This window comes from Talpa europaea (genome assembly GCF_964194135.1).
Source record: "Talpa europaea genome assembly, chromosome: 1".
Lineage (NCBI taxonomy): Eukaryota > Metazoa > Chordata > Mammalia > Eulipotyphla > Talpidae > Talpa > Talpa europaea.
Genome location: NC_140073.1, coordinates 62452991 through 62471030, shown reverse-complemented (window position 1 = coordinate 62471030; position 18040 = coordinate 62452991). Strand labels below are relative to the sequence as shown.

Below are 18040 nucleotides of genomic sequence, written 5' to 3'. Positions count from 1 at the left end.
AAACAAGTTTGTTAACATGTGCAGCACACATTACTCAGGAGAAACTTAAGAATAACTTAAAAGTGGTTGCTTAGAATTCCAGTTTTTAAGCGTCCTCAACATGGGATAATTTGTGGAGAAATTACAGGACAAGGGAAAACAGTTTTAGGTGTCAAAGGGCAGCAGATTTGGGGAAGGTAATTATACTGTACCTTGTTAGCCTTTAAGCATGTGGGAAGGTAATTAGATTGGAAGGAATGAATGGCGTAAAGTTTGTTTGCAGATTCCTGCAGTGACATCCCTTGTAACATTCTGTCCCCAGTAAAAGGATAATTTAGTCAGTGTAGGGGCAGGAATGGACACGGAGCAGATTTTCTATGCTCCAGCAGACTGGGTAAAGGAGTCCTGGAGCCCTCAGTGGCTTTGCAGGCTTTTATTGGGATTTACTGGGTACATGGCAGGTAGGGGGGCTGGGAGGCTGGCAGGCCTCCCAGCCCCCAGCAAGTCTTCACTCTGTCTGGGCTCTCTGGTCTTCTCTTGCGTTCTTTCTCGTGGTTCTGCTTCTGTTTCTCTGCTTCCGTTCGTTGTTGGCTTCTGCTGGCGTCCCTGTGATGCTGCCCTAAGTCTCTCAGCCCAAGTGTACCCGCTCCAGGTGCCCGCCATCAGGCATGCATTCAGGATCACAGGGTTCCCTCATTTATCCTAATGGCGGGAGGGCAGAAAAGCCTGATACTTTTACCTTACCCTACACTCAGCTTTTAGGCAAAAAAGAGGGGGAGGGTAGAGAGATCTTTTCCTGTTTTTAATTGCCTTCAGCTCAAAATAATTTTTTTGTCACAAGGACATATTTTGGGGTTTCATTCTGGTTTCTGTTAGTCACTTTACAATTATCCTTTGTAGTAACCAGAGCAGAAACTATTTCTTAGGAGGCTAGTCCAGAGTTAATTTCATGAGACCACATTCTTTTAAAGCAAAAGAGATTTGCCATATGAAATAAAATTTAAAAGTGATATTGTTGAGCTTAGACTGGTTTTTAAAAAGAAACCTATGTGTAAACAATTGCAATAATTGGTTGATTACTTGTTTAAGCTATTTGTTTTTAGGTCACTTTTTACCTGGGTTGCTAAAAGGATATAAGTGGGATTTTCATCAAGTATGTTTGTGAACTCACAATCTTCACTGACCTTTTGTGGTAGGGAAGATAGGGAAAAGGAGGAAAAATTTTGAAGTCTTTGAATAGTCATCACTGGAAACAGTTTTTTAAATAAAAATTTATGTGGAAAAGGCTGTGATTTATTGCAAAGCATAATCATACAGTAAATTTGAAAGAAGGTCAGAAAAATTTCAAACCCAAATTTAATGGTGTAGGCCAAAGTTTGTTACTCTGTAGAGATTCTAGAACTATTGGTTGGAAGAATGCTTTTCCTTTTGTCATTTTTGTGACATATTTCCCCTTTTTTGACTTTTTTCTTCTGAAATTTTTCATTTTTTGGTTTGAAATTCTTCTTCAAACTTGATTTTTTTTTTTTTTTCTTTGCACTTTGCTTTTTGTAAGGGTCAGAAAGACCACAGGGCAGGTTTTCTGACCCAGCAGACCGGGTAAAGGAGGAGTCAGAGTCCTCCAGTGGCTTTTACAGACTTTTTATTGGGATTTACCAGGCAAATGGCAGGCAGGGGTGCTGGGGGGCCGGGAGGCTGGCAGTCCTCCCAGCCCCCAGCAAATCCTCACTCTGGCGTTCTCTCTGCTTCTCCTCTTCTCTCAGCTTCTGTTTGTTCCTGGCTTCTGCTGGCATCCCCGTGACGCCACCCTTAAAAGCCCAGTCTCAGCCCAGGTGAATCCCATCTACCTATGCCTACACCCTATTCCAGGTGCCCGCCATCAGGCATGCATTCAAGACAGCAGGGTTCCATCATCTATCCTGATGGCGGGAGGGCAGAAAAGCCTGACTTTTTCCTTACCCTACACTTTTTCTTCATTCTTTTTTTTCCTGTAATGCCTGCAGTTTATTCAGCTATGCATTCTCTTCATTGCTCTCTTCACTGCTTGAACAGCTGACATAGAAAAAAATCCCCTTTGAGGTCTACTCAGAAAATTGCAACATTCAAAAGTGAGGACATCCTCTATTTTGTTAAAAAATAACTTCCATGAATCAGAGTATTAATAACAATGCAGGTTCGTTTGCAGGTCTCAAAAAAAAGATAGCCACACATTTTATAGCTTGCCCAGATACTGCCCTGTTTCAACCAGCAGGTTCATTGTTTGATTAGGATCCATTTACTGGTTCATAAATAATCACTTTCTTTCTCCCTGTGTTCTCACATGGCAGAAAGGTGAAAACACAGTTTTTTAATACAGCAGTTTGAGCACAAATGTGATCTAGTTATAACTCGTTTGTAGTTCTAATTTTTGTTATTTTACTTGGATTTTTTCTTGAACAGCATGAAATTAGTTGTGTGGTTTGTGGTTAGCAGTTTCTGTTCCATGAAAAACAAATTGAAAGAGTTATATATTGGGCCTCCCCGGTGGCACAGTGGTTGAGCGCTGGGCTGCGAAGCTGCCAGCAGCCTCCACGGTGCCGTTTCAATCCCCGGCCGCCGGCGAGGGTCCCACGTGGCACGCAGACCTCTCCTGCCACGCCCACTGCTCCCCTCAGCAGTGTGCCTCGGTCCCCCTGCCTGTCCTGGTCCCCGCTCTGGCTCTGGTGAATTCTTTCGCCCTCCCGCGGCTCTGACTGCCCAGTGCTTGTATAAATAAATAAATAAATAAATAAAACCAAAAAAGAGAGTTACATATTTTTAAAAATCCAGAAGCCTGTGAATCTTGTCTGTATAGGAAAGTAGGCCGTACCCCTTATGAAGGTCTCACAGAAAAAAATATTATGTAGAACCATTGAGGGAGAGGTTGCTTGGAAATGAAGCATTGATTTTCTTATCTTCTGTCTGTAGGCAAAGCACAGTGGTGTAACAGGGTGGTCACCAGGAAAGGGGGAGGTTCCAGGTTCCCTGCCCCACCCAAGGGAGGGTGGAGCTGAGCAGGGAGAGAAGAAGCTGCAGAGGAGACTGAGGAAGGAAGAACGAAGGATGGAGAGCAAGAAGGAGACCTAAAGGAGGCGCATGGAGCCTAGAGACACGTGAAGAAACTGCGCTTGTCTTTTTGGTCGTGGACGGGGTGACACAGATGTGGGGGAGACCCGTGGAGAGGTGACCATGGCAGCTTTTATCTTGATTTTGATTTTTCTCTTTTCCTTCCGGGCTTGTCTGGTTGTTTCTGACCCTTTTCTGTGGGTCCCCACTGGAAGATGCTTTGGACTTATGACAGGCTTTGGGGCCTTGCTCTGGGCCAATCCTGCTTAGGTGGACTTTTACCCATGAGGGGATGGGTAACTTTGGGTGCTTGATTTTGAAACTAGATTCTTTGCCTTTCCTGTATTGTTTCCTAATTGTATTAAAGTTTCTTCCCAGTAAAGTCTCATATGTTTTGTGTTGACGTGGCGGATGGCAGAACCCATTTAGAGCAGGCAGGTTTTCAGGGTCTGGGCTGCCCCTCTCCCTGCCCTATAACAGTGGGAACCCAAGCACACATCCACTGCTGACATTGGTGACAGTCCCCATTCACTTCAGCTTCACTTTGAATTGAGTGAAGATGACAATCACCTCTCCTTTGGATCTTCCCAAAGAGTTTTTTTTTTTTTTTTTAATTTTTTTTTTATTTATTTATACAAGAACTGGGGTACAGGTCAGTGGCATGGGAGGGTGAGAGGATTCACCAGAGAGAGCAGGGAGCAGAACAGGCAGACCACCAAAGACACTGCTGAGGGGAGCAGCGGGTGGGCAAGGGAGGAGAGGTCTGCACCGTGCCATGTGGGCCCCGTGCCAACGCTCAACCCGCTGCGCCACCAGGAAGGCCCTCTTTCCAAAGAGTTTATGCCGAATGTAAGGACAGCATTCCTTATATTTCAACTTTAAAGTAGCTGGAATATCCTTTGTGGCCATTGCTCTTTATCCTGTTTCTTATCAGTACTTATGATTCCATCTATATTTTTCTTTGTGTCTTTGAATCTACCAAATTGAGGAGGAAAAAAAACCCATTGTTTTGCATTGGTTCTTTCTGTTGAGTATTGTGGGGTTTCTGTTTCATTTTGGTTTATTTATTTTGAGTGTCTTCTTTATACTAAAGGTGAAGGGTACTCTTTCTATTTAATGGTCAGCATGTTATGGTGATAAATGTGTAAACTCACCTTTCAGTGAGGTCAAGGTACAAGATGCTTTGGGGATATGAAGGAGGGAGGAGTACGTAACCAATTCAGTCTTTACATATGATATATTTGAGCTGAATCTTGAAAGGTCAATATTTTGTGATGGGTAATTAATGAGATATTTTGTATGGTTAAAAATTTATTGAATAGCCATGGGTACTGTGTTTTTCATTCATCTGATCCTCAGAATAACCCTCTAAGGTATAGCTACTATTCCTAACTCTGTCAGGTTGAGGGCATTGAGACTTAGACTTAGGGATTTCCCTCGTTCACACAGTAGAAAAGTAGTCTAGCAAGTCTTTTTGACTCTGAAGTCCATGTTCTTAACTGTCACATTATCTTGTATAAAGTCCATTCTATTAAAGAGAAAGATGAAAGCAACTTCAGTGAAATGGTATTTTTGCCCAGTTTTGAGGTATAAAAAAGACAGTGTGAGGGAAAGATATTCTAAACCGAGGGAATACATTTGTAAAGGCATGGAGTACCACAATGAAGTTAGTTCCGTGTATCAGGAGTAGAATTTCTAAAGTACGGTCAGAATCTCTTGGATTGGATGTCAAACTGCAGATTTTTTGACCTTTTCTTCAGAAGCTTCCCCCCAGTGATTCTTACCACAATAAAGTTGGAGTACATATGTAGGGTTGATGTTGGTGAGAGGGCAGAGATGAGTCTGGACAGGTAGGCATGAGTTTGCTTCATTATTATAAACTCTTAATCTTTGTGTAGAATTTTCTTTTCTCCTGTACTTACAGGAATGCATTTGTTTTTCTTCTGATCTTAAAATCAATCAGCTCTTGACAAAGGACACTCTGGTATATAGCTTCCCTTTGTTTATTTATTTATTATTTTTAAAGATTTATTTATTTATACAAGAACTGGGGTACAGGTCAGGTACACGGGTGGGTGAAAGGATTCACCAGTCACAGTGCGGGGAGCAGAGCAGGCAGACTGACGAAGTACACTGCTAAGGGGAGCAGCTGGTGAGACAGGAGAGGTCTGCCGCATCATGTGGGACCCTCGCCGGCTGGCCAGGATCAAACTGGTGTTGCAGAGGCTGTGGACAGCTTCACAGCACTGTGCGGAACCACCTGCATCACCAGGGGAGGCCCAGCTTCCCTTTATTATGTGCATGCTTTTGCTAAAATTGGAGTTCCTCAAGGTCAAAGCATGCAGCACCCCAGGAACTACACTCGATAGTGTTGTATAACTTTATTGATTAATTTCTCAGGCTTTCATATACTGATTAAGGTGGTGTGTATTAACATAATCCAAGATGAGGATTTCACATCTTCTGGTACTAAGGCCCATTGAAACATGTATTTGAAAAAGCTTCAATAGATATATATATTTCCTGGGCCTCCCTGGTGGCGCAGCGGTTGAGCGCTGGGTTGCTAAGCTGCCCACAGCCTCTGCAGCGCTGGTTCGATCCCCGATCCCCAGCTGCTCCCCGGCCACCGGAGGAGGGTCCCATATGGCGCGCAGACCTCTCCTGCCACCTGCTGCTCCCCTCAGCAGTGTACTTCAGTCCTTCTGCCTGCTCTGCTCCCTGCTCTGGCTCTGGTGAATTCTCTCACCCTCCCCACGCTTCTGACTGTACCCAGTGCTTGTATAAATAAATAAATCTTTAAAAAAAAAATAGATATATTTCCTCAAGGAAGTTATTATGTAACTTGGTGTTAGTTGTTTTATCAATTTTTAAAGGTAAGTTATTATGTAAATTCAGCTGAGTTTGACTCTTAGTAGATGAGAAACTAATGTCCTGAATTTGTTTAGTTCTTACAAGAATTTCATTTGATGTTCATGTATGAGTTTGGAATTTACAAGCAAATGTTTGTTTTATGGCATTTTTATTATTTACTTTGTAATTCAAAAAATGACATCTGTGCCACATATATTGTGGCCCTAACTATAGTGTGAATGAGTGTAAGAGTGGGGTGACATGGGACATGATAAGACATTTCTGGACCCTCAGTACTCAGTTTCTCTGACAGTTAATTAGGGAATTTTTTACTTATGTTATTAAGAAAATGGCATTTAAATGGCAATTTCTACTGTTGATTTATTGTACTCATCTGATTTAAAAATCTTATTTCATATTTTAAGTTTGCAATTTAAACTAAATCAGTCTGAAAGTTTTAAATTATGTTCTGGTAACATTTAAGCTTAATTTTATACTTTCTAATAGACTCTTTTACTAATATTGGTGTCAGTTTGTTAATGCAGTGAAACCCTAATAAGCCTGATTTTGAAATTAAGAGCTAGAGATTTATAGACTTTCACCTCAGTAGTTTTCATTCATTTCTGTGCTGATGTGCACATAGCTAGGAAAGTAGTGATGTGCATTGATGAATACAAATGGAAACCCTTTTTTTTCCTCTGCATCTTCTGTTAGACTTATTCAGAGCTTTGATGTGAATAGTAACAAGAAATTTATTTTTCAGGTTGAATCACTAACAACACACAACAGTTGTTCATATGCTTTATCAAACTATAAAATCAGAACACGTAAAGGGCCAAAACTCCACGATAGAACATTAATACATTTCCTTCCTAGCACATAACTCAAAATCCCGGCACAAGAGTATGAATTAGAAGGAAAACCTCTTGTAGAAAGATTATATTACAAGATATGCAAGACTATGTGATTGGTTTGTTGTATAACATATACAAGCAGTAATTTTTCATCATTTTTTAAAAAATACATGAAAAAATACCTATGGATTACATCTTCATGCATGGTTTGGGCCTGCCCAGGAGGTAGTTTGAAAACACCCCCGCCTATTTTTTTTTTTAATCCAGCTCTTCAGAATGGAAATCTCCTAGATAGTGATCTGGATAATGATTTCAAAATTTATTTTGGTGAAGGCCGGATATCCTTTTTGGGATCTAAGTCAGTCTTCTCACAGAGAGATGGCCTTCTTGAAAGCAGGATAGGACAAGATCGGTATAGGTATTGAATAAGATACTGTACTTTTAAATGTGCATATTCCTACATTTTAAAACATTGTTGAAAAATTCTCACATTTTGCTACCATACTTTTTGGTGCTTCATTTTTTTCCCCTTTATTTTTCAGAACGAACCAAGTGATCGAGAAGATGTCCTCAACCAAAGGCGCCGTGCGCCAGACTCTGACAACGATGACCCCGCACATCTTAATGCCAGTGACTCTGAGATTGAGGAGCTGCATAGGCAGAAGGACAGTGACTCTGAATCCGAAGACCACGCAGAGCCTCCTGCAAGTGATTCCGAGAATGAGGATGCCAATCAGCCTGGGAGTGACTCTGAGAGTGAGGAGCCCAGGAAATTACCTGCCAGCGACTCAGAAAATGAGGAACTTCTTAATGGGCATGCAAGTGACTCTGAAAATGAAGATGCTAGAAAGCATCCTGCCAGTGATTCAGAGATTGAAGAGCTCCCCAAAAGTCCTGCTAGTGACTCTGAAACGGAGGATACTCTGAAACCTCGAATCAGTGACTCCGAGAGTGAGGAAGCTCCAAGGCACCAAGCCAGTGACTCTGAAAATGAAGAGCTTTCCAAACCTCGAATTAGTGATTCTGAAAGTGAGGAGCTTCCCAAGCCCCGTGTCAGTGACTCAGAAAGTGAGGATCCCCCAAGGCACCAAGCCAGTGACTCTGAGAATGAGGAGCTTTCCAAGCCTCGTATCAGTGACTCAGAAAGTGAGGATCCCCCACGGCATCAACCTAGTGACTCAGAAAATGAAGAGCTTGCCAAACCGCGTATCAGTGACTCAGAAAGCGAGGATCCCCCGAGGCACCAAGCCAGTGACTCTGAGAATGAGGAGCTTCCCAAACCCAGGATTAGTGATTCGGAAAGTGAGGACCCCCCAAGGAACCAGGCCAGTGATTCTGAAAATGAGGAGCTTCCCAAGCCCCGAGTCAGCGACTCTGAGAGTGAGGAGCCTCAGAAAGGACCTGCCAGTGATTCAGAAACTGAGGATACCTCCAGACACAAAGAGAAACCAGAGTCAGATGACAGTGATGGGGAGAATAAGGGAGAGGATGCGGAAATGCAGAACGATTCCTTTCATTCAGATACCCACATAGACAGGAAGAGATTTCACAGTTCTGACAGTGAAGAGGAAGCACCCAAAAGGCCAAAAATTGACAGTGATGAAGATGAAGAAAAAGAGCAGGAGGAGAAAGCAAAGCGGAAAGCTGCCGTGCTTTCTGATAGTGAAGATGAGAAAGCATGTAAGGAAGTACTTGGGACTTTATTTCATATGTAAATATCTGTTAAGCTTTACTCAATGTCTATGCTTACAATTATGAAGTTTTTTTGTATTTTTGATTTTTCTGGTATGATAGATCATGTTTGTTTTTTCTGTTTCATTCAGCTTGATCTATATTTGATCTAGGAAACTGATTTTCATTGACTAACCTACATTTTCGTTTAGTTCCAGCAGCATTTATTAAGTTCCATGTCAGAATATAAACTAGACCTAGTTTCATTGGATTTGTGGGGAGAGGAGGAGGAGGGGAGTGTTTCAAAGAAAGTTTACATGAAAACCTGGCTATACCAGATTGGCTGTGAATCTCCTTGACAGCTCATGTATTACATAAACATCCAAACAGTGGCTGGACCCCCACCATCACCTCTCTTTAGCATCGTTAAATACCCAAATACAAGAAATGGATGAAGGGGGCTCTTATTTAGACTTCATGTCTCTGCAGAATATTCTTTGCTACCTGAACTTTGTTTCCATGTATAACAATTTTTACTTGATTGCTTTATTATGAAACTTGCCTTTTATGAAAAAGACATTCCATTACAAACAGTTATTATAGGAGAAGGAAAAGGTGTACCACACACATGCCAATTTACTAAGGGAGCAAGAGATTCCAAACTCATTAGTAGTGATTAAGGAACCTGGGGATTCAGAAGAGTAGCCAAGCCTTTTTAGCTCTGGTGGTAGTAGGTAACATAGAAGGGATTCTAATTCTGCACATCAGTCTACCTCATTTTTTTTTCTAAGATTTATTTTTTATTGATGCACACAAGAACTGGGGTGAAGACCAGAGGTGTGGGGAGTAAGAGGATTCACCAGAGACAGAGTGGGGAACAGAATAGGCAGAAATACTGAAATACACTGCTGAGGGGAGCAGCGGGCAAGACAGTAGAGGTCTGCTGCGCCATGTGAGTCAGCTCCCTGAACTCGTGCTGCAGTAGCTACCTGTAGCTTCATAGTGCTGAGACTTAGCCTTCTGCACCACCAGTGAGGCCCCTACTTATTTCTTGTATTCCCCAAAAGGAAAGGTAGGGTGCTTCCCTGGTGGTGCAAGAGTTAAGTCTCAGCACTAAGAAGCTATCGGCAGCCACTGCAGCACAAATTCGGTCCCCAGCCAGGGAGCTGACCTACATATGGCGCAGTAGACCTCTTCTGTCTGCCCACTGCTCCCCTCAGCAGTGTATTTCAGTCAGTCCGCCTGTTCTGCTCCCCACTCTGTCTCTGGTGAATCCTCTCACCACCCCTCCATCCTCCTTACCTCTGGCCTGCATCCCTGCTCTTGTATGCATAAATAAATAAATCTTTTTTTTTTTTAAAGGCAAAGGTAGCTATTAATGCCCACTTCTATGATTGTGATTTCATTCTTCATCTTTTGACTATTTTCTAAATAACATAATTTTAAGATGACTTGAATGAACCTTTTGGTTATTATTCTGAATTATCAGAAGACCTTAGAGTTTTGCTGTTTGAATGCACATGTCATATTTAGCAATACAATAACCATGACAGAAAAAGATTAATGACTTTATTTTTCAACAGTGGCAAAGAAGAGTCGCGTTGTTTCTGATGCAGATGACTCTGACAGCGATGTTACATCAGACAAATCAGGCAAAAGAGAGAAGACTGTGGCTTCTGACAGTGAAGACGATGCAGGGAAAGAAGAGTTGTCTGATAAGAAAAATGAAGAGAAGGATCTGTTTGGGAGTGATAGTGAGTCCGGGAATGAAGAAGAGTAAGTGACAGTATGAGTTTTCAAGGGTTCATATAAGGTGGTAAAAAGGATTTGTTTCTGAGTTTTTTAAACTTGTATTAAAATTTTGTGTTGGGGTATGTGTTGCCTAGTTGCATGGCTAGGGGGATATCAGGATTGAGTTCCTGAAATATTGTTATGCACTATGAAATGGATGAATCTCAAAAATACCATCTTAAGTGGAGAAATAAAGAGGACTCAGGTAAAACTGATGATAGAAATCAGAGTGATTGTTACCTCTGTGCTGCTGATATGTGGGACTACAAGGCAACTTTATATCTTGATTAGGGCAGTGGTTACAGGAGTGTGTACTTTTGTAAGAAACCTTTGAAATAGACATTTTGAGATCTATATGTAAAATACCTTATTAAAAAAGATTTTGTGGTTTCTATGCAAATGAAAAAATGAAATGAAATTTCTTTTATGTTTGTTGTAGAAATCTTATTGCAGACATATTTGGAGAATCTGGTGATGAAGAGGAAGAAGAATTTACAGTAAGCATAAGATGGAAATATTTCCTCTTTGACCTTTATTTTTTATTCTTGGTTCTCTAGTGGGAGATTCCAATAAGAAGAAACAGACAACTATGATGCACTCATTAGAAAAATGTAGAAAGGGTATTCAGAAAGTGAAATGAAAGGGTGTATTAAGCAGTTAAAGGGTAATAACAGGCAAAATTGAATTAAGCGGGGAGGGAACACATTAGGAGATAATGACAGGTGTTTATTGTGTTATGGAGTAAGACTCACAATTAGGAAACATTTGCTTCTGGCAATAGCAGGTTAGGTAATTGGACCAACTCGTCTGCTAAATACAACTAGAAAAACTAGGCAGAATGTTAAAAACCTACCTGCTCATCAGCAGAGAAACAATGCAGCAAAGTATTACTAAGCCAAAAATCAACAAAAGACAAAACCTAGAGTTAATGTAGGCATTTTGAATTGCCTTTTCTGGGATCTTCAGGCTAAGAGACTTATTGTATTTTTGATAGCCTCAGAACTTCAGAGGCAAAAGCAAGAAGTCCATGCCTGTTGAGTTGAGAGGGGCAGTGAAAACTCCATGCTTCAGATTGGGATTCCTAGAATTAAGGGTAAACTAGAAGTAAAATAGACTATGATGAGATGTTAAGGCAAGCTTTGAGTCATCTAGCAGCCTGCAGAGAATGTCAGTCTCAGAAATTTGATTGTAATGGTTCTTAACCCTTTGACTTAAGCTCTCAAGCACATGGCTTATGCAGGCAGAATCCTTTCAGTACAAAGGTAGCATCATAGACTTCAAATTATTTCTGTAGTTTTCCAATACATAGTATGATAATTGATCTTCGAGGACATTAGAGCAAAACAATAACAGAAGACAACAGAAATAGATGTAAGGGGTCTAGATATAGGACTTTTTGATACCACTTTAAAAATTTTATTTTCAGAGAGATGAATGGTTAAAAATTTTGTCAGAGCAAAAAGTTGTTTAAAAAATAAAGCAGATTTGGAAAAGAACCAAATAGAAATAATAGGACTGTAAAAATATAGTAAGTGGAATTTTTAAACTTGTTGAGCTTAACAACAAATTAAATTTGACAGCAGATTTGAAAAAGGAAATCAGTGAACTGGAAGGTGAATTAGAAGAAACTATTTAGAAGGAAGCATTGATGAAATCCATTATTATGGAAAACAAAAGAATAAAACAAATTATGTAAGAGAAGGTTTAACATAGTGAATTGGTATCCCAAAAGAAGGAAAAAATACATAGCAAAAGTAGTATTTAAAGAAATGTTACGTAAAGTCATAGATTCTAGAAGTCTTGTAACTTAAAAGTCAGGTAAATACAACCAACTCTGCATCTAAATGCATTCTTGTAAAATCGCGAGAAAATAGGGACTTCTTAAAAGCAGCGACGGGGGATGGGATTATATTTAGAGGGGTAATGATTATACTTCTCAACAGAGACAGTAAATTCAATAACTGCAAACTCAGAATTCTGTAACACTCAACAAAAATAGTTGCAAGAATAAAGAGACCCCTCTTCAATATGCTAACTGAAAGAAATGCTAAACGCAGAAAGAAAATTTCAGGTGGAAAGTTAGGAAATTAGGAGGAGAAAAGGAGAAACAAGTATGGATAAATCTAAATGGGTATTACTATACAAAATAACGTCCTTTCTGGTGTGGTTTAAAATGTGTATCTAGAGTTGCAACACATGGCAGCAGTTATACATTGACAATATACATGGAATCAGTGTGTTTGTAAGCTTTTGTAAATGAATGTAAAAGTACTTCAGTAGACTTTATAATTTGGGATGTACGTTGTAATCCCTATAGTAATCAGTCGGGGGGAGGTTGCGGGGGGAGCTATTGGAATGTGTAACTTTCAGCCTAACAGGAAAAATGAAATAGTGAAAAATCCAAAAGAAGACAAGAAAAGGGAAAAAAGAAATACAAAACAGGGAGATAATTAGAAAGCAATATATAACCAGAGAGCAGATTTAAAACTTTGAGCATAACACAAATTACTATAAATTGAAATTTATTCAGTGTTCCCATTAAAGATGGTTAAAGTAGATTATAAAGACAAAAATGTTAGAATAGATTTTAAAAATCAACCATATACCAATTTCATGATTCATCTGAAACAGAGGTTAAAGTTGAAAATAAAAGGAAGGAAAAATGATACTCCATGTGAATACTACTAACTAAAAGAAAGTTGGTATAGCTGTATCAATATCAAAGAGATAGACTACAGCAAAATAACATTGCTGCGATAAAGAGTTTATATCAACTGAGATTTAGCTTAGTAACATAGCTTTAAATATGTATGTACAAAGCAAAGATTGACTGAAATGTTAAGAGAAATGCATAAATCTATAAGTGGAATGTGATAAATAGAACAAGCAGACCAGAAACCACAGAAGAGTCTATATAATCGGGCACTCTTATAGCTATAAATTAAAAATACCTTCTATTTTTGTGTTTTGCCTTTTGACTGTTTTTAATGGACTTTTGAGGAACAAAATTTCTTAATTTAATGTAAATCAGCTTTACCAATCTTTCCCCTAATTGTGAAGGTCTTTTAATTCTAAGAAATTTTTGCCTATCCTCCAGGTCATGAAAATAGTTTCCTGAGTTACCCCTAGAAGCTTGATATAATTGATATTTCATATTTAGTTGTACCATACATTGGAATGGGTTTTTGTGTATGGTATATATGAGATAGAAGTTGAGATTTCTCCCCACCACATTTGCGAATATCCAGTCAACCCAGATCATCCTTTCCCACTACTTTGTAGTGCCATCTTTGTCATAAATCAAGTGTCTGATACATTTTGCAGTCTATTTCTGCATTGTCTTTTCTGTTCTATTGGTTTCTTCATGTACCTTTAACATATAACTCTTGATACTTGGGTTATGTTTCTAAGTTACTCATTAAAGTTGCCTTGATTTTCTTGGTTCTTTGCATTTCCATATAAATTTCAAACCTAGCTTTTATCAAAAATGCAAAGTTTAGACAGTGTTCTGAATGTGATACAGAACAACATTAATAAAATTATCCAACAAAACTCTTGCCATGCAGAAATTGAAAACTTTCTTGTTAAATAGCTTTTTGTTTAAGAAGAAATCAGTGCTTTAGTAATCTAAAGCAAGAAGGTGATAGTACTCTTGAATTTAAAGTCTGATTCAAGATAATAGGAAAATAGGAAGAATTTGTTCAACAAATATTTGAGAGTCTCTATGCTAGAGACTGTTTGGACATTGCCTTCATGGAATTAACTCTCAGTTAAGCAATACTTTGCAAGAATAATACATTTCTCTAATTTGAGAATTAGCATTAACTTGACCAGAGGCTCAGGTCGGTGAGAAACAACATACCTGGTGAACCATTGCGAAGGCCCTCCTAAGTGTGATAGAAAAGTTAGAAGGTATAAGACCATTTTGGTTAATTAAAATTATGCATGGAAAACATTACTATAAAAATCAAACTAAATGGGAAGGTTGTACAGTTACTGTCATTAGAGAGGGCTAATTTCCCTCATTTTAGAAGAGAGATTTTCTATACTGATAATATGGACAAAGATCCAACACAAAAAAATGGGCATAGGCTTTTGAGAGTTGATAGAAAGAATTATACATGACTTCTGAACATGAAAAAAAGTCAAACCTTACTCATAATAAGAGAATGCAAAGAGAGCTACAGAAATGCCTTTTGTTTTCCAGTCCAGAGATTGATGACTATAAGTCATTAATAACCTGCTGTAGTAATGAGAAAGTGTGGAAAGAGGTGCACACATGCTTTGCTAAAAAAAGTTAATTGGAAAACCTCACTAAATGGCAGATGTTTCTCAGAATTTCAAGTACTGAATGTCACCAGGGAAATGAATGAATAAAATGAATGAAGTTATGGTGAACTAGTCTAAAATCTAAAAAGAATAAGGATACTTGAAGCTAACATGAATGGGTCTCCGGATTCTGTCATTAAATATGGAACGTTCAGGACAGTATACTATACCCAGCATCTATAGTAAGCTGCTATTTGTATACTAATGTAGGGGGAATAGTATATATATGGATAGGAGTGCATGTATACATGTAGAAATAACTAGTATCACTAATGGCTACTAGGATAACAGGGAGCTTTTATCTCTATACCTTTTGATACTCTCTAAGTTTTTTTCTTTGTGAATATATTAATTTAAAGATGGAAACAGTTAAGAGCAGTTACGCAGAATAAAATCTGTAAGTATGTTGTCATAATGGCTAACTTATTCTTCCTTTAGGGTTTTAACCAAGAAGATTTGGAAGAAGAGAAAAGTGAAACACATGTGAAAGAAGCAGAAGATTCAGATTCTGATGATAATATAAAAAGAGGGAAACAGTGAGTTTGCTTTGTTTTTAAAGAATTTGTTGAAGAATTCTTAAAATGAAAACAGACTGTCGAATTTTTTTTTATCTTATTTTGTTTCCTGATTAAGTGTAGGAAGAATCTGTTCCATTTTTCACCCTCATGCTTCCCTATATAGTGCTATGGAAAATTATTTCCTCTTGTTATGTTTTTTTCATTAGCCCTGTGTTCATCTGTCTTAATATGTGGAGTTATATGGTGCTAGGCTCTTAATTTATACCTGAACAAGTAAGCACTTCTGAAAAATAACAATTTAAAATACCTTTTTATTTTTTTTAAGAGAAAAGCTGATTTGGAGATGCTCAAAGGGAAATAAGACTAAAGTCTTAACTAAAATATCACTTGATTGTATTTCACATTCTTTTGTTGAGATTGTTGCAATTTGTGTTCAGAAAAATCTGGAATCTCAAAAGGGGTTAAACAGAATAATTTACTGTTACAGTTGTAAATATAAAGCTTTGAAATGCATTTTTTTTCTTTTTAATTCCTACTGACATGCAAGAATTAAACTGAAGATGTTTGGCACTACCTTTGGAAACTATATAAATCAGATCTCATTTATATGATAGTGGCAAAAAGAGCAAGTGAGCGCCCTCTAAGTATGATTGGGGGAAACTAAAGTTTTTGAGGCTCTTGGCAGGTCTTTAGGTTTCTGTCTTTGCCTCAATCAGATTATGTTTGAGAGTTGACCTTCCTGTCACTGAAATGCAGCAAATTCTTTTTTCCCCCCTACTTATACTGTGTTAAGACAAAAGTATTCAAATAATTGAACACGAAAGAAAAGATACTGTCACTAAAACTGAACCGTGGGCACTACCGAAAAATAAGAACTGGACATTTGAAATGTTCCTTCTTAAAGCTGAAATGGGCAAGTGTTGATATAATATATGAAGAGTTTGGGTGGGTTAGTATAAAAGTTGAACATAAAATCTAGGATCACCTGTTCTTTTAAAAGGAAGTTAGGAGTACTTGCACTTTAAAAGAAGGTATTTATTGAGTCAGAATTAAGGAAGTTGGTGGTTGTTAAGTTATATAAGAAAATGTGTATTAAAAGGGAATTTGTATTTCTTTTAATTTTGTGTTACTGCTTAGTATGGACTTCCTGTCAGATTTTGAGATGATGCTACAGCGGAAAAAGAGCATGAGTGGCAAACGCAGACGCAACCGTGACGGAGGCACTTTCATTAGTGACGCCGACGATGTTGTGAGTGCCATGATTGTCAGGATGAATGAAGCTGCTGAGGTGAGATGAGTCATTTCCCACTGCATCTTTGCTTTTTCCCACTTCTTTCCCATTTAGCTGGTAGAGTGGTAGTGTGGCCCTTTATTTTTGTTTATTTTTTGGTTTAACCTTAAATTACATTTAAGATACCTTGGCTTTTATACTAAAGCACTTACTGGCCTAAATTTTAGGCATGGAAATAAGTTGCTTTTTTTAAAGTAACATATTTAGGGGAAAAAAACTTAAGTGTTAAGTAAAATTACATTGCTTGTTTTATGAGGAAATGATTTTTCCATTAGGTTAGGCAAACTTGATGTTTCTTCAGATATAAAAGATTACAAACTTATGTTTTTATTGTGTTATAAACTGACATGTCACTTTTGTCTGTGATCAAGAGTTGTATTTAACTTCTTGCATTTTAAAGTACTTCCCAAATTGTGAAAATTGGCCAACCATTATGTTTAAAAACAAATTCTGATCTTTTAAAGATATTTACTGAAGTGTTTACAGATACAATGATAGGTATCTAGAATTTGTTTCAAAATAATTCAAGGTGGGGAGAGAGAACAGTAGCTGGAGAAAATAGCTAAAATAAGATGAATCATAGTGGTGTTTAATTGTTTAAATGTGTATGACATGAGTTATTTGGTAGAATTTGAAATTTTCTGTAATTAATAAATATGGGGAAGTCCTGAAACTCTTCTTTAGTAACATACCATAAAAATCTCACAAGTGGAAAGTTATTCCTGATACTAAGCCAGGTTTTCTCAGATATAAATATGTATCATAAATTCTTTCAAAGCATTGAAATGTCAATATTTTAAAGTTGCTCCTCTCAGCTGATGACTATGAAAGCTAATAGTGTTGTGAGTTTGGTCAACGTAGGTACAGAATTTGGGACTCTATAAAAAGTCCACTATTTAGTCTTTCTTATAGGAAAATTGAAGTTTCTCAAAGAAATGAATGTTTTGTTTTAAGTTTAGAGTAATGGTGATTATAATTATTAACAGTCACTGTTGTGGTGCTTCTTCCTTTTTAATCTTTTTCATCCTGGATAGGAAGACAGACAGTTGAATAATCAAAAAAAACCAGCACTGAAAAAATTAACATTGTTACCTACTGTGGTCATGCATCTTAAGAAGTAAGTATTCTGTTTTTTTAAAGAAGTTTTGCCCCTTTTAATGAATTAATATTCGGATTATACAGTGGAGGTCGGGAGATATTAAGGAATGATTGTTATTAATCATGGTTGTTATTTTTTTTTTCACCCAAAAAAACAAAAAGAAAAACAAGTAAAACTTTCCAAATTAAGGCCTCCCTGGTGGCCTAGCGGGGTAAGTCTCAGCACCATCACCACTACTGCCTGAGTTCCATTCCTTGCTAGGGAGCTAACCCACATATGGAACAGCAGACCTCTCCTCTCTCACCCATTGCTTCCCTTCATGTATTTCAGTAAATTCACCTGTTCTGCTCCTCACTCTCTCTCTGGTGAATCCTTTCACCCCCTGTACCTCTGGCCTACACCCCAGTTGTGCTTCACAAAAAATAATTAAATAAAATAAAATTTATTTTTAATTTCCAAATTATATTACTTCCTCAATAAATATTTCTTAAACCTTTGAAGCCGTATGCAACTGATATTAGTGAAAGAATAACTTGGAAACCACTTTTTGTTCTTTATAAGACAATTAAATTTT

The 18040-nt window shown here is 38.1% G+C and overlaps 1 protein-coding gene across 2 annotated transcripts in view; it reads left to right on the top strand.

Annotated features, from left to right (window-relative positions):
- The window catches only part of IWS1 (interacts with SUPT6H, CTD assembly factor 1), a gene marked incomplete at both ends in the record, with an annotated part of 47931 nt that overhangs the window by 17225 nt on the left and 12666 nt on the right, over positions 1-18040 (top strand). Inside the window, 7 exons of one of the 2 annotated variants that reach the window (XM_084236681.1) lie at positions 7310-7718; positions 7833-8447; positions 10022-10214; positions 10669-10726; positions 14997-15094; positions 16214-16364; positions 17402-17484. In XM_084236681.1, the coding sequence (XP_084092807.1) occupies positions 7310-7718; positions 7833-8447; positions 10022-10214; positions 10669-10726; positions 14997-15094; positions 16214-16364; positions 17402-17484 (1607 nt within the window). Of the gene's footprint in view, positions 1-7309; positions 8448-10021; positions 10215-10668; positions 10727-14996; positions 15095-16213; positions 16365-17401; positions 17485-18040 lie in introns of both variants that reach the window. The other variant, XM_084236680.1, reaches the window with a different exon arrangement.